Source organism: Capsicum annuum, chromosome 12 (genome assembly GCF_002878395.1).
Source record: "Capsicum annuum cultivar UCD-10X-F1 chromosome 12, UCD10Xv1.1, whole genome shotgun sequence".
In the NCBI taxonomy this organism is placed as follows: domain Eukaryota; kingdom Viridiplantae; phylum Streptophyta; class Magnoliopsida; order Solanales; family Solanaceae; genus Capsicum; species Capsicum annuum.
In genome coordinates, this window is record NC_061122.1 from 1,912,388 (window position 1) to 1,929,929 (window position 17,542).

General features: G+C 33.4%; 2 protein-coding genes across 3 annotated transcripts; both read right to left on the reverse strand.

Moving 5' to 3' along the window:
* Nucleotides 1-913: 913 nt before the first annotated feature.
* LOC107851764 (EH domain-containing protein 1) lies at nucleotides 914-5,806 on the reverse strand. Its single transcript, XM_016696842.2, has 16 exons — nucleotides 5,564-5,806; nucleotides 5,331-5,410; nucleotides 4,313-4,381; nucleotides 4,169-4,226; nucleotides 3,899-3,954; nucleotides 3,772-3,814; nucleotides 3,599-3,660; nucleotides 3,216-3,335; nucleotides 2,997-3,099; nucleotides 2,845-2,894; nucleotides 2,476-2,604; nucleotides 2,137-2,388; nucleotides 1,944-2,023; nucleotides 1,650-1,776; nucleotides 1,426-1,569; nucleotides 914-1,335 (listed from the first exon to the last, which is right to left on the reverse strand). Exons 1-16 carry the CDS (start codon nucleotides 5,646-5,648, stop codon nucleotides 1,150-1,152), a joined length of 1,644 nt encoding a protein of 547 aa, XP_016552328.1. The 5' UTR covers nucleotides 5,649-5,806; the 3' UTR covers nucleotides 914-1,149.
* Nucleotides 5,807-7,066: 1,260 nt separating this feature from the next.
* Nucleotides 7,067-12,183, reverse strand: LOC107849852 (RPM1-interacting protein 4). 2 transcript variants are annotated; one of them, XM_016694397.2, is made up of 4 exons: nucleotides 12,116-12,183; nucleotides 9,416-9,871; nucleotides 8,130-8,315; nucleotides 7,067-7,511 (listed from the first exon to the last, which is right to left on the reverse strand). In XM_016694397.2, exons 1-4 carry the CDS (start codon nucleotides 12,119-12,121, stop codon nucleotides 7,491-7,493), a joined length of 669 nt encoding a protein of 222 aa, XP_016549883.1. In that variant the 5' UTR covers nucleotides 12,122-12,183; the 3' UTR covers nucleotides 7,067-7,490. The 2 variants fall into 2 exon arrangements, with proteins under 2 accessions (XP_016549883.1, XP_016549882.1); XM_016694396.2 differs by lacking the exon at nucleotides 12,116-12,183 and adding an exon at nucleotides 10,677-10,810.
* Nucleotides 12,184-17,542: the final 5,359 nt, after the last annotated feature.

The window sequence follows — 17,542 nt, forward strand, 5'->3', positions numbered from 1 at the left end:
TTTATTTTGTTACTATTTGTTATTTTTTGTATTTTTTATTATAACAGTTTTTGTCTTGAACCGAGTATTCATTTGAAACAATCTATTTACCTCATCTTTGAGATAGTGATACGAACCTTGCATACACTCTACGCTCCTCAAATTTTATTTTGTAGGAATTATGGGGTGTGTTAAAAAAATAATATTTTTTTCTAAAAACAAAAAGAAAATTACACTATGTTCAAATGCACGCCAAAATTAATAAATTTGAATTTTAAAATGAAAAAAAATATTACATAAATTAATACGAAGAGGATATTATTTTATTTATTGTAATGAAAACGCAGCATCCACATGGCCTCACCTGTTTTGTCTGTATTAAATGGCCGATAAGTTCAATGAATTGAGAAAATATTCCAACAAATTTTACAGTTGGAAATTAGATTTAAGAAACATAAAAAGAAAAAAAAAATTAGGGATAAGGAAATTGATAAAAATAAAATAAAAAGTTCACATCAACATTAGATGAGATTTCTTTTCATCTATCCAAACACACAAAACTATCCCAATATCATGATTATTAAAAAAAAATAAAAATTTCAACCAACAATATAGTAAAGCATATCACTACCATCAATATTCGACTCTCTGAAAACTCTGCCACACCCATATCAAATTCTCCAAAAATACACTCTCTTTAGAGAATTTGGCACGAATTCGTAGATATTTTTAGGAGTCCGAGCTTATGTTGCTCGAACTCTTTGAAAATGTCGAGGGATACATCTCGGATCCTCCATTAAATGTGTACTTTTAAAGGATCGAATGTGAGTGTGACAATATTTTTGGAGACTCTGAGCAACTTAGGTCCGAGCAACATAGACTATACCACAATAAGGAGGCACAGTGAAAAAATGTCAACTAAATGAAGAATGACTTCGACAAAAGAAAATTGAAGAACAGAAAATTAAACACTGAAAATAACATATTACAAAAATGTTACCACCAATTTATCACTTTGAGATGAATGAGAATGAAAATCATAGTGCAAAAAATGCATGAAAATTAAGCAATATACATCAAGATATAAAACTAACATTGTGAATCGACATTAATCTAAAACAAATTCAACCTCAAACTTTCTTGAAGTGATGCACAACATTTAGTACATCTTTACTCATAAGGATTTCTGAAGTTCTTCAGTAGCTCAGGGATGTCATTGCTGAGCATGTCATCCACAGCTTGGATCATTTTAGGCTTCAACTTGTCGAAGTCATCGATGTTGTACTGAGTTATAACTTCCCTAAAATGATCCACACTAGGGAAATCGCCTGCTGGTAAACGAAACTCTTTCTGGACCTGTGTTGCGAATGAGAATTCAACGTAAGCAAATGCCTGAAATATGAAGAGAGAGAGATCGTAAAAGCATAAGTGTGTTAAGAAAGAGACCTTTTCGAATATGTTGTCAAGATTCTGAATGAGCTTTTGTTGTGTTTTGGACTTGCCCATCAATGCTGGCATCTCCTTCTTGAGATGGCTGATAATGTAGGAATGGATCTTAGCGGCTCTTGCACGTTTAACAAATTCATTGATCTGAAATAGTTAAAGCACAAAACTCGTAAACTATCTGGCACTCAATGCCGATGGACAAGAAGAGGTGATTGATATCTTACTCGACGGTCACAAGCCTTCTTTGGAATGTCTATCAAGTCATCAAGAAGGTCATCTTGTTCTTTCTCAAAAAGATCCTTTCCCATTGGACCAACAGCTTCTTCGTTAACAGGTTTGTCGTTGAAAGAGCTGCAAAGCCAAAAGTTGTGACAACTCATTTGACACAATATAAACTTACCTTCACTTAGTTTACAATCGACATGCTACCAATGGATTATTTCTAAGCGTATCTCTAAGTAATCGAGTCATTTTGTTCAAAACATAGAGAATTATAGAAAGAAAGACCTTTCTCTTACCCTATATAGACTCGTACAACTTCAGGCGTGTTCAGAACTTTCCCAAGAGACCACATCAATGCACCATAAACTCTCATTAGCTTCCATATAAAAACAAAAGGCGAAGAAACTTTTAGCGTCAAGCTGTATCATCTCGTGAAGTAGAAAAAAGCAAAGCAAAGACAGTTGTGTATTGATAATCCTCATATCTTACTTGTTGCGTATCAACTTGATCTGCCTTGTTTAATACAACACGGATTTTGTCTTCATGGCCTTTCAAAGATGATATAACTCGGTTGAATTCGTCACTAATATCAAGTTTATGTGGATCAAACAATAGGAGTATCATGTCACATTTTGCAGCAAACCATGAGATGACACCAGTAAAATCGTAACTCCTCTGTGTCCTTTGCTTCTCTCCCGATAAGACTCCAGGAGTGTCCACAAATGAAATATGGTCGAGGAGCTATGAAGTAATAAAATAATTAGACTAATTATTGAATTACGATGCATAGTATGACAAAGGAAAAGGAATTGCTAGACACTGACTCACAGAGTGTGGCAACTGGGAACACTCAAATTTTGATAAAAATGCTCCACCAAACTTTGTCAAATCAGTGAATGGCAAGTTAGCCTGAACAGCGATAGTGTTGCCAGGAATGCTTCTTTCATCTGGACCAGACTGAGCAAAAAATCACCGTAAGGCACCAAAAATGAGAAACCAGTACCTTAAAACAAAATGTACAATCAAATTGTGCCGCTGATGTATCACCGTGAAAGCCTTATTAGAAACGAAAGACTGCAAAGAACTATTAGTTTTACTACTACTACTACGATTACTACAATTAGCATAGGATCTTATATCTTTAACCAAGGGCATAAAACATATGTAACAAAAGAAGAGAAATTGGATGGTACTAACTGTAACCACAATAAATCTGTCAGTTGTTGGCTCTGGTCCGATGTGTGCACCTATTTCAATCAAAAGAGATAAGAAAAGAACAAACAGAAGAACCAACATTAGTTAAAAATGACAGGTATTAAATAAAAATAGAGAAATTGGACAGTACTAACCAGGATAATTGCACTTTAGCAAATGTTTGATAAAAGTGGTTTTTCCAGTCGAGTATTGACCCAAAAGCATGACCATAGGCTTGGCATCAAAATCGCTCTCCGTCTATGACAACAAACAAAAAGAAGCATTCACAAACACAAGTTTAACATCTATAAAGTTGTTGAAAGTTGAAAGTACTACTATTAAGACATAATCGGTATGCTTCTTCATCCACTCACCAGAGTTGGAGATGCAAAATCATTAAAGCGGTAAGTAAGTTCCAGTGGCTTCAACTTTTCATTGTAGAGTCTCTTCAAACCATCAGTTACTGATGTAACAGCAGTGAGAGAAGGCTTTATCTGAAGCAAAATCGACAAGAAACAACGTCAAAAATAAAAAAATGAGAAAAATACCCATGGCCAATTTGTGGTAAAGACACTATTACTACATTCAGGGATAAGGCTTTGTGGAGCTTTTAGTACTCCGAGTTAGTTGAGTTACTCAGAAAACTAGAAAAGAGACAAAATTACAGAACAAATTTTCAAAAAATAACACAAAGCTCAATATGGAGTACGTATACTACTAGATTTCACATTAACATTACAAAGATATTAAAACTCACCTTCTTTCTAGATTTCCTGGAAAACAAGTTGAGCGATGGTTGTGGCTGCACTTGTATAGTTCCTGTATATTTTTTTCAAGTTAGGGAATTTAGCTAAAGACAACTTACGACTTTTTTCTTGTTTGTGTAAAAGCACGGAGCACCAATGATGTGAAATGACACTTTGTACTGACCATTTGTTCCAGTCATGTTTTTCATCAACGATCCATTAGTTCTCTGCGAGGTAAAAAAGAAACCATACATAACCAAGGGATTATAGTTTCCCATAAGAAAATAAGATGAAACTGTCGAAGCACTTACGGACAATAAAGCATCCAAACCTTCCATCGATGGAGGTCTCAAAACCTCCATATTAGCTACAAAAGCCAACACGAGAAAAAGAAAGAAGAGTCAAGTTAATCATGACACACAGTTCAATGTTTCCATCACCATGACAGCCAATTGATTACTTCATTTAACTATATGCATCTAAAACTTGTAATAACGACTAAAAGAGAAGGGTATCCCGATGCACTAAAGCTTCCGTTACGTGCAGAATCCGAGGAAGGGAAGGACCACAAGAAGCACTACCTTTTCTCCTAAGAAGATCAGAGTTGATTTCACATCCTTCTTGTGCCAAGGAGATCAACTACAATAGAAGAAAAATGGATTTAGGTTCTATCTGATCAATCTAGATAGAATTTCTAGAAAAAAGAATTAGTTAGTGCCAAAGACCTGCATTGCAGTAACGAACTCATTGAAACCCAAAAAACCTTGTCGTTTAGAATCTGCGATTGCCCAAACCTTCATTCACAATAATTGAAATTAGTCATTTAACACTATCACATAAGGTATATATATATCTGGCAAGTAAACAAACAAGCAACAAGCAAAACCTGGTTACACAGGCGAATTCCCTTAATTAATTGCACACTATGATGGAGAATACCAATATGCAATCTATTTTCACTGGTTGGCAAGTTGGCATTTTCTTCGTCGATAGTTAAGCAAAAGATGGCACAGTAAATGACAATTACATTAAATTTGAGTTAAGCAATCACTACATTCTACATTCAGCTTGAATACCAGCTGCAAAAGCCTATAAGATCTAATAGAGACATTAAACATTCGAAGATTGCTAATCAACGCATAAACAATTGCACACAGATTGCTAATCAACGCATAAACAATTGCACACACATTGCTAATCAATGCATAAAAAATTGCACACACATTGCTAATCAATGCATAAAAATTGCATACAGATTGCTAATCACGCATAAACAATTGCACACAGATTGCTAATCAATGCATAAAAATTTGCATACTGACTGCTAATCAACGCGTAAAAAATTGCACACCGATTGTTAATCAACGCATAAGCAATTGCACAAAGATTGCTAATCAACGCGTAGACAATTGCTAATCAATGCACAAACAATTGCTAATTAACGCGTAAACATTTGCACACAGATTGCTAATCAATGCATAAAAATTTGCATACAGACTGCTAATCAACGCGTAAACAATTGCACACAGATTGCTAAATCAACACATAAACAATTGCTAATCAATTCATAAACAACTCCAAACAGATTGCTAATCAACGAGTAAATAACAAATTTATAAACAAAACACAAATCTAGCACGCGATAAGAGATAACACATTCAAAAATAAAAAATTACAAATTTCACTTTTACCTTCAAACAAACGAAAAAAAACAAACCCAGCAATTACACAGAAGAACACTACCTTCTTAAGTTCAGGCCTCGATAGATTCGACAACGAAAACAACTTCGTAGCATCATTTCCAGTAATTCGACCATCTCCATCTACATACAAAATCCAAAAACATCGCCATAGAAACTTCATCAAAAAAATGTAAATTACAACCCGATGCACTAAATTCTATTGTACATAACTTTACCTTGCATTTCTGTCACAGACTGACTGAAATGTATATGAATTGGTGCAATTTTTTTTACCTGAATCGGCGAAAGTGAACCAGTTTTGGTAGATTTTCTGATCGTCTTTCGAACACGAAGAAATTGGAACTGAATTAATCTCCATTTTTTTTTTGTTTAGAAAATGAAATGAAGAATGTTTAATTTTTTTTTTCTATATATATAGTATGGTATTTTGAAATTTGAAAAAGCATGAAAGAGGGAATTTGTTACGGCTCTTTTTTATAACAGATAGGGGTGCTATTTGAATGTATGTTACGGCGTCGTTTAGTGTGGTTGGGATGGAGTGTTATTTTACAGGTCGTTTGGTTGGTGGAATAAGGATAATAATTACGTGATATTCTATGAATAAGGGGAATCTAGGAGTAATTGGTAAAGTTGTTGTTATGTGATTGGGAGGTCACGATTGCAGAAATGTAAGGTGAGGCTGCGGCCAGTTAGACCATTGTGGTTCGACGCTTCTCAGGAACCCCGCGTATAGCGGGAGCTTTAGTGCACCGAACTGTTCCTTTTTTTTATTTTGTATTTGATAAAAGTTATTATTTAGTTTAGGAATTATTTTGTCACCCCATTTTAGTATAAATGATGGGATAAAAAATAATCTCATGGGATATCTTTGTTTATTCAGGCTAATTCCGCCAACAAAATGACTCCCTACATGATAAACTAAATTTTGACGATAAGAGAGATTGATCGGATGGTAAACGCCCTCACCTCCAATTCTAAGGTTGTGGTTTCGAGTTAATAAGGAAACTTTTTTTCAATTATTATTATTATTATTATTATTATTATTATTATTATTATTATTATTTTAACCCCTCCGTAGGAGCTCCAACCTATTTTGCTTCCTTAATGACCCGAATTCATAACCTTCGAATTAAAAATAAAGATATTTACTATGCGAATAACTCCCTCTTATCGTCACGAAAACATTACTTAGACATTTAGAGAATGTAAATAAAAATAGTTAATTTATAATGTTTGTAAATTTCATAATATTTTCCTTTGTAATTTTCAAATTTCTAAATTTAGGATAATAATTTATACTATTATATTCAAAACTTTGATTAGAATTGACTTGAAAAGAATCTTTGAAAAAATGTCTTACTTATCCAATAATCTCAAAATTTGAAATTCAAAATTGAAAAAAATGAGACAGCAAAGAGCTTGACATTGGAGGACTCTTTGTTCAAATTATTAAAGTGTGATAAACCACAGTTCATTATTCACATTATTTCACTATGATAAATTAGTATATATATATATGATTTAGTGTAAATATCGAGTTCGTATAAGTAATATTTATAATTTACGGTTCTTTTTATGATCATTTGGTATTTAAAATTTATTAGCCTGGCTAATTTAAATTTTGTGTCACCTAAGACCCATTAAAAGATAAAGCGCTCTTTATCATGATTTTTTCGATTCTCAAAATTTGAACCCGAAACCTTCGACTAAAGGCAGATGGATCCTATCTATCGCACAACAATCGTTCGTGTTGTATCTCAATTTCTCAGTACAACATATACAATATTGTGATTCAATAAACATACAAATTGTTCTTCCACAACTATAAGAAATAGCAAGGGAAAATGCTCTATTTCCACTTTGAACTATACGCGAAAAGGCTGAGATACACCCGAACTTTAGGAGGGTCCTATTACCTCCTGGACTAATTAAAATCGTATTTTTGACAACTTTAGTGTCTGCGTAGAACATACGTAGCACACACGTGTGCTTACGTGGACCCTTCAGTGTGTTGTGCCACGTATGCACTAAGATTGTCAAAAATACGGTTTTAATTAGTCCAGGAGGTAATAGGATCCTCCTAAAGTGTTTGGGTATGTCTCAGCCTTTTCGCGTAAAGTTCAAGGTGGAAACAGAGTATTTTCTCAAATATTAATACAAATATTCAATGCATCTTCTGGGCAAACCATACTATATGATTTCAAAAAAGGCAGCAAAACACCTGCATAAAATCATAGAAAATTTGTAAAATCAAACAAATAAATGACCATATGAATGTGAAGGAAGACATTTTGACTATAAGTATAAGTAAACGCGACACGTGGATCACTATACTGTCTGTCGCGCATGTTGAAGTATGTGATCATCTCATGTCGCCAACCATGATGACGTCTGCATTCCATATTATCCATCCATCTCACGTGCGAGTTTTAGACTAGTGGATGGGGAGTAACATTGCATCCAAAGCCAATATATATAGCTCGCGCACGCTAAAGACAGTTACCGTCTGCTTTTCATATACATTCGTCTTGTGAGTTTTAGGCTAGTGGATGCAGAGTAACTCTTTTTCCGCTACTATATATAGCGAGAGTTGAAGGTAAAGTAACACTATATCCGCCACTGTATATAGCTCGAGCTAAAGACAGTTACCGTCTGCAAATTTCCATATACATCCATCTCATGAGTTTTAAGATAGTGGATACGGAGTAGCATTGCATCGACAGCAGATATATATACATAGCATCGAGCTAAAGACAGTTACCGCCTATCATTGCATATGCAACTATATATACAGCTAGAACCAACGACAGTAACTAGCGCGGAAGAAGGATATATATACCTTTGATTTAGCATTTGTTTTGTGATTATGTGATGAAGGTATGTTTGATTGTGGCTGCACAATAGGGAACTTGGCAGCTGCTGTATGCTTTTCCTCTTTAACTTTGTTGAAAATTACTGTAAATCCTTCTCCAGATTTTGGATCTTTCTCATCCCATGCACCAAATTTTGGCACTGAAGAACAAGACTGACATGCATGTACACATATGAAGGAATGAAAATTAGAGGCATATATATTATTTCTTGATCACTTAGTAATTCACAATAATATGATTAGGAAATCGGAGGTTGTTTCCACGGCTTGAACCTGCCACCGGCCGTGTGACCAAGAGGTCACCGGTTCAAGCCGTGGAAACAGCTTCTGGCAGAAATGCAAGGTAAGACTACGTACGATAAACCCTTGTGATCTGCCGGCCCTTCTCGGACCCAGGTTGCTTCCACGGCTTGAACTCGCCACCTACCATGTGACCAAGAGGTCACCGGTTCAAGCCGTGGAAATAGCTTCTGGCAGAAATGCAAGGTAAGACTGCGTACAATAGACCCTTGTGGTCTGACCCTTCCCTGGACCGCGCATAGCAAGAACTTTCATGACCCCTTTAGTGCTATTTAGTGTAAATATCGGACGCCAATAAGTTCTCACTGTCAAAACACGTTCGTTTTGGAAGCACACATGAAATTCGATAAACTTAAAAAGGGAAGTTCGGTGCATTAAAGCTCCCGCTATGCACAGGGTCCGGGGAAGGGTCCCACCACAAGGGTGTATTGTACGCAGCCTACCTTGCATTTCTGCCCGGTACATTAAAGCTCCTGCTATGCGTAGGGTTCGGGGAAGGGTCTCACCACAAGGGTGTATTGTATGCAGTCTTACCTTGCATTTCTACCGAGCCTGTTTCCAAGGATTAAATCCGTGACCTCCTGGACACATGACAACAACTTTACCAGTGACTCCAGGGTTCCCCTTCGATAAACTTAGGCTCTTAAAAATAATAATTAAGATTGTCTTATTTTAAAGTAACCCAAAGTGTGCCCAAGTGGTCAATGAAACAGGTTGAGAATCAAGAGTTCTCGGTTTCAACTTTCAGTGGAGGTAAGGTCAAAAAACAATAGTTAATTTCTTCTCATCTATTCAAGCCCTGTTAGGTAGAGTTATCCGGTACTTATGCTAGTGGAAGGGTAGTAAAAATCCCGTATAATTAGTCACTGGCCCGAACATCACGGTTATGGATAAATATATCATTCACTACTTTCTTTAAGAGGAAACAATGAAAGACAGAATAAGAAACTTACAAGATCATCAGATGGATTTCTGCTATTTTTCATCAGTCTATTCGGACTAGGCAGAACGAAGCCATTGCCGCGATCATTCTTATTCTTCGTAACACCACACGTTCCTTGTCGTCGTGCTAGCTGTTTAACCGGAAAACCAGAAATGCTCTGACTATCACCAAAGAACTCTAGCTTTGAACTCGTCGAGCCAGTACTCTTGTTTTGGCCCGACCCTGCAGAAGGCTTTCCGCGATGACCATAATGGTACTGAGGTGTTTCGACTGCAGATTTTTTCGCAGGAGAAACGTTAATGCTAACATAATCATATCTGCTGTATGCAAAGGCCTCTGGATTCTCCTCCGGATCATTTGGATTCATCATCTTACCGCCTTTGTTAGCTTTACGCGCAGTCTCAAAACAGGCTGTGTAAGGTACATTTTCGCCATCCCAGTTCCCAAATTTCGGAACATGTGATCCCTGATGCAAAACAACAATGATGCATTAAGTTAAGGTCGGCTATATGAATCTCTTAGTCGCTCCGTTTAAGTTCATCTCAGTCCAATACCATTGGAACAAAAATAATCTTAAATTTTTTTAGAAAGCACTTGAAAATTCTAACATATAAATCTCTTACATTACTAAGCAAACTCATAGCTAACATATAAATCTCTTAGAATACAAAGAAAACTCATAGAATTGCTATGGTAGTAAACGTACTAATAACACTCCAAAGTCTCGATAGTTAGCTCTCGGCCTTCTGGTCAAAAAACAACATCAATGAAGGCATTCAGGTGCTCTATTCATACTAACTATTTTGAATAAAATTAGAAATTACTTGAACACTAACATAAATCTCAACTAAAAAAACACGTGGTACGTATAATGAGACCTAAGATAAACGTATTAATACGATTCCAAAGTCTCGATAGTTAAAAACAACGTTGATGAAGGTGTGTAGGTGCACTATTCTAACTAAAATTAGAAATTACTTGAAGTTATTTATATTTTCTACTGATAAAAATCTAGACTAAGAAAACTCATAGTATAAGATTCCTAATAATTTTAACATCCATAATCTATTTTTTCACTTACTCAAAGTTCAAACATGCTGATAATTAGGACCACACTGATAAATTTAACTAATTAACTAAGGTGTTTTTTTTACTCTAATTAACAAACTCTTATAGAAATGCAAACATTGGTAAATTACAAAGCAATTTTCAAGAGAAATAAGATAATTAAGTTAGCAAAAATAAATATTTGAAGAAGAAATATTACTTACAGCCATTAATGATTTTGAGATTAATTCTTCTTCTTGCTATTATAACTAATTGTGTATTAGGAAAACTCAAGATTTTAATGGGGACTAATTTTATTTTAAAAAAAAAATTATTGGAGATCCCAATGAGCTTTTGGACCAGCTAGGCAACTTGAGAAAAAAAGTTTCTTTGGTTACATATATTTGTTCTTATTATTAATTAAATTAAACAAAACAACCTTGGACTTCAAAATTGTCTTTAATTGCTTGGCATGTAGGAAAAAATGAGACCTTAGGTAAATTAGAATAATGAGAACTTAGGTAAACGTACTATCGCGGCTAAAATTAGAAAGTACTTCAGAAGGGTAAAACAACAACAATGCATCAATCTCAAAGCAAGTTGAGGTCGACTATATGAATCTACTGTACTATCGCGACTAAAATTAGAATAATGAGACCTTAGGTAAACGTACTATCGAGGCTAAAATTAGAAAGTACTTCAAAAGTATAAAACAACAACGATGCATGAATCTCAAAGAAAGTTAATATCGATTACATGAATCTCTTGTACTATCGTGAATAAAATTAGAAAGTAAGCTTCAGAAGTATAAAACAACAACAATGCATCAATCTCAAAGCAAGTTGCGGTCGGCTACATGAATCTCTTGTACTATCGCAACTAAAATTAGAATAATGAGACCTTAAACGTACTATTGCGGCTAAAATTAGAAAGTACTTCAGAAGTATAAAACAACAACAATGCATGAATCTCAAAACAAGTTGAGGTCGGCTACATGAATCTCTTGTACTATCGCGACTAAAATTAGAATAATGAGACCTTAAACGTACTATTGCTGCTAAAATTAGAAAGTACTTCAGAAGTATAAAACAACAACGATGCATGAATCTCAAAACAAGTTGAGGTCGGCTACATGAATCTCTTGTACTATCGCGACTAAAATTAGAATAATGAGACCTTAAACGTACTATTGCTGCTAAAATTAGAAAGTACTTCAGAAGTATAAAACAACAACGATGCATGAATCTCAAAGCAAGTTGAGGTCGGCTACATGAATCTCTTGTACTATCACGACTAGAATTAGAATAATGAGACCTAAGGTAAATGTACTATCGCGACTAAAATTAGAAATTGACTTTTTTTTTTATAACTCGATCAATCAAATATTAAAAAATTAAATAGAATTACAAAAAAAAAAAAAGATTCCTAAGTATTTTAACGTCCATAATCTATTATTTACAACAATTTTACGTATTCAAAATTCAAACATGCTGATAATTAGGATCATACTGATAAATTTAACTAATTAATTAAGGTGTTTTTTTTCTCTAATTAACAAACATTTTTAGAAATGCAAACATTGGTAAATTACAAAGCAATATTCAAGAGAAATAAGATAATTAAGTTATCAAAAATAAGTATTTGAAGAAGAAATATTACTTACAGCCATTAATGATTTTGAGATTAATTCTGCTTCTTCCTATTATAACTAATTGTGTATTAAGAAAACTCAAGATTTTAATGGGACTAATTTCATTTTAAAAAAAAAAATTATTGGAGATCCCAATGAACTTTTGGACTAGCTAGGCAACTTGAGAAAAAGGTTTTTTTGGTTAAAATTAAATCAAACAAAATAATCTTGGACTTCAAAATTGTCTTTAATTGCTTGGCATGTAGGAAAAAAAAATGATCCTTAATTAAAGAAAAATGATTTAATAGAGTTGTTGGCTAGACCTATTTGTTTATGTATTTTTGAAATCGTTATACAAATAATCGACTGAATTTACTACTTACTTTTTCTAATCAGCATACTTATATTATACATCGTTATTAACATATTATACATGTATATTTACATATGTGAAGAGTCACAAACAAAATGATTAAAAGTGCATCACTTCAATTAATTAAAGGCTCAAAGTGCTTATCTAGATTTTACAAGAACCAAAATTAAAATTTAAAAATAATTAAGTGACCGAAATTACAAATATTCCTACACCAAAATGAAATTGAAATGATTCTTGAACTATATAGTTAATGAATTTTTCTTATATATTTCTCAAGTAAAGAAGAACAATGGAATTTTCCTATATATGTCCTAAATAATAATAAGATTATCACTACTTTAATTATATAATACTTTAATTATATAATGAAAAAAATAACTTTAATTGATAGTTTTGATTCACTGCTAAAAACATAATTAGGCTAAAATAAATTATTATAGTTGATATTGTAATAAATAGTTCTTGCACTATATGATTAATAAAATTTTCCTATATACTTCATAAATAATAATCAGATTATCACTACTTCAATTATATAAATGAAAAAATAGTTTGATCATTTTGACTCACTGCTAAAAACATAATTAGGCTAAATAATTTATTATGGTTGATATTGTAATAAATGATTCTTGCACTATATAATTAATGAAATTTTCCTATATATTTCATAATACATCACCACTTCAACTATATAATATAGAAATAGCTTGATGATTTTATACTCACAGCTAAAAAGCATAGACAAAAATTATTATAAAACAAAAAATGGCCCCTTATTCAATTTCATTCACAACATTTTTTACTTTGATTTTGATAATTGTTCTTTTTAAAAATGTCCATTCTAGATCTTTAGTCTATATTAACGACTATTCACCTAATACATCGAGACAGTACGAACCAACACATAGCCCTGGTATAGGCCATGGTCCATCACCAAAGCAAGATAGTCGTAGCGCACCAAAATAGGGGCAGAGATTAACGACTATTCATCCAATACACCGAGACATTACGAACCAGCACATAGCCCTGGTATGGGCCATGGTTCGTCACCAGAACAAGATAGTTGTGGCACACCAAAACGAAGGGCAGAAATTAACAATTATTCATCCAATACATCGAGACATTACGAACCAGCACATAGCCCTGGTATGGGCAATTAATGGTTCACCACCAAAACAAGATAGTCGTGGCGCACCAAAACAAGGGGCAGAGCTTAATAATTATTCACCCAATACATCGAGACATTACGAACCAACACATAAACCTGGTATGGGCAATGGTTGACCACAGGAACAGGAGTAAATTAACCTTATATCCTTAAAAAAAATATACAAGGTTACATCTGAAAAATGATGTTTGTGTTACATACTTAGTAATTTCAATTATAAATAATAGAAATTTTTATTACTATTAAAAAACATCTATTCATCTTGATACTAACAATTAAATTAGTTGAATGATTATTAATTTGGTTCGAGTTAGGTTTAATATTTAATTGATACACTAATGACGACGAGAGAGAAGCAGTATTCTGTTCTTGGTTAAATAAGTATGCTTCCGCTAAACTCTACCAACAGGAAACCATGGAGAATTCAGGTAAGTAATTCATTACTGAATTACCGTAATTTTGTTTATGTGAAAATTATGTAGTTTCACGTTTGTGAATAATTGTTAGGATTATTTATGTTAGATTGTTTAAGCTATACAATCTGTTAAATCCTTACATGTGGTATCCGAGCCAATTTTAGGAACTAATAATTTTCCGCTGAATTAATGCATAGTTTCAACTTTACGAATCCTAATAATATGTGATAGAATGTTCAATGTATAATTTAAGTTATTATGCACTAGGGATTTCACAATTGTTATATCTGTGAAATGTTCCAGTGGCAGTAATGCCGTTAATTTTTAATTTTTTTCTTTTATAATGATTCCATAATTGGTGTAAGGAATATGTTATTTTGGTTCCGATGGGATTTTGGTTTAATGGCAGATAATGAATTAAATATGGACTGAAATCTTTCACAAAGTCAAAATAACTATTTATTTATTAAGAGATTATGATAGTGATATGTATAAATGTAAACATCAGATTTGTGCTCAATAAATATTTTTGCTTTTCGTGAAACAAGTTTCATATTTTCTCTAAATCAAAGCAATAGGCAGTCGTTGGCCTTTCCTAATTAATTAATATAATTGAAATTGATTTAGATGAGATTCGTTAATCATCAAAGTGGTCGAATCTTGATGAATAATTAATTTCAAACTCACGATTAAACTAAAATTCAATTACTCATTATTTTTTTATGCTTATAATTGATATGACATTTATGGGTAAATTGAAGTTTTTGATTATAAGACATTTATGAATCACCCAAAGGTTGATTATTTGTTCTTATAACCAATAAACATTAAAGAGATAATTTAGATGCATCGTTAGTTTTATTTATTTATCCAAAGATATTAAATATTATTAATTGATGCATTAAATAATATCGATTGATGTTAAATATACTTTTAAGCATCATTATGTTTAAAGTTGTATTTTGATGTTTCGCCCAAAGGAGAACATTAATATACATTTAAGTAAATTATTTCTGAATTTGATAATGTGTATAAGCTCGTAACTCAAAGTAGTAATAAATGAGCATGTTTTACTTGCAGCACTTGCCCTTCATTCACACTTCGCCTCTGTTACGACTTTTAGATTGGTGCGAACAGATCAAATTCCATCTTGGGATTTTAGATCTTGATGTTGCACTTTACTCTGAAAAGCCAACTGCTATTACTGAAGCTAGAAGTGATGAAGAAAAGTCCTATTATAAGCATTGGGATCGGTCTAACATATTAGGCCTAATGTTCATGCGAATGAATGTTGCGGGCAACATTAAGACTACTCTTCCCAAAACTGAAAGTGCAAAAGAGCTTCTGAAACTTGTGGAAGAGTCTTCCCAAACTACTGATAAGTCTCTTGCTGGACACTAATGGGTACTTTCACCACCATGAAGTTTGATGGTTCACGTACTATGCATGAGCATGTTATTGAAATGACAAATATAGCAGCAAGACTTAAGTCATTGGGAATGAAAGTGGAACAGAATTTCCTTGTGCAATTTATTATCAACTCATTACCGTTTGAGTATGGTCCTTTCCAAATGAACTACAACACCATGAAAGACAAATGGAACAATCATGAATTGCATGATATTCTAGTTCAAGAGGAAACAAGGCTAAAGAATCAAGGAACCCACTCTATTAACTTTGTAAATCATCAAGGAGCTGAAGAGGAAACAAGGCTAAAGAATCAAGGAACCCACTCTATTAACTTTGTAAATCATCAAGGAGCTGAAAAGAAAGGAAAGAAGCATGGTAAGGGAATCCAGAAGAAACTTAATGTTAATCAGTCCTCATCTCAAGCACGTAAGAAAGGAAACAAGAATGAGAAGTGTCATTTCTGTGGAAAATCTGGACACTTTCAGAAAGATTGCCTGAAACGTAAGGCATGGTTTGAAAAGAAAGGTAAGCTTTGTGCTTTTACATGTCTCGAATCAAATTTAACTGAAGTTTCTTATAATACTTGGTCGATTGACTCTGGTTTTACTGTTCATGTTTCTAATACTATGGAGGGATTCCTTATAATCCAAACCATAAACAAGAATGAAAGATTTATTTACATGGGGAATAGAGTGAAGGTTCCAGTTGAAGCTGTCGGGACTTATCGTCTTATTCTCGATACTGTATGTCACTTAGATTTAGTAGAAACTTTTTATGTTCCTTCTCTTTCGAGAAATTTAGTTTCTTTGTCTAAGTTGGATAAGACTGGATATTCTTTTAATTTTGGTAATGGATGTTTTAGTTTGTTTAAACATAATTATCTCATTGGTACTGGTACTCTTTGCGATAATTTATACAAACTGAATCTTGATAATCTGTTTGCCAAAACACTCTTAACTCTGCATCATAATGTTGGTATCAAACGAAGTTTGGTGAAAAAGTTAGTTAAGAATGAAATTCTTTCAGATTTAGATTTTACTGACCTTAATATTTTTGTAGATTTTATTAAAGAAAAACAAACAAAATACACAAAGAAAGGAGCCACAAGAAGCACACAGCTTCTTGAAATTATACACACTGATATATGTGGTCCTTTTGATATCACATCTTTCAATAAAGAAAAATATTTTATCACTTTTATTGATGACTTTTAACATTATGGATAAATTTATTTGTTGCATGAAAAATCTCAAGCGATTAATGCCTTAGAGGTATTTATTTCTGAGGTTGAAAGACAACTAGATAGAAAGGTGAAAATAATCAGATCTGATAGAGGTGGTGAATATTATGGAAGATATGATGAAAGAGGACAACACCCAGGCCCATTTGCTAAATTCCTCGAAAAGCATGACATATGTGCTCAATACACAATGCCTGGCACACCATAATAAAATGATGTGGCAGAAAGGCGTAATCGTACATTAATGAATATGGTTAGGAGTATGTTAAGTAATTCATCTTTACCTCCTTCTTTATGGATGTATGCTTTAAGGACTGTCGTTTACTTGCTAAACAGGGTTCCTAGTAAAGCAGTTCCAAAGACACCTTTTGAACTGTGGATTGATAGGAAACCTAGTTTGAGGCACCTGCATGTTTGGGGTTGCCCGACAGAAGTTAGAATATACAATCCACAAGAAAAGAAACTGGATTCAAGAACAATCAGTGATTTCTTCATTGGTTACCTAGAAAAATCAAAGGGGTATAGATTTTACTGTCCTAATCATAGTACGAGAATAGTTGAAACTGAAAACGCTAGATTCATTGAGAATGACGAAGTTAGTAGGAGTGAAGAACCACGCAATGTAGAAATTAAAGAAGTTAGGGTGCGAATTCCTCTACCCTGTACTTCTTTCAAATTTATTGTTCCTGAAACTGTTGTGCATCAAAGTAATCAACAAGAACAACAAATTAATGCAATTTCTACTAATGAAGCCATAATTGATAAATCTGTAGTAGATGAACCACAAGAAGTAGCATCAAGAAGATCTCAAAGACAAAGAAGATCTGCTATTTCTGATGATTATTTGGTA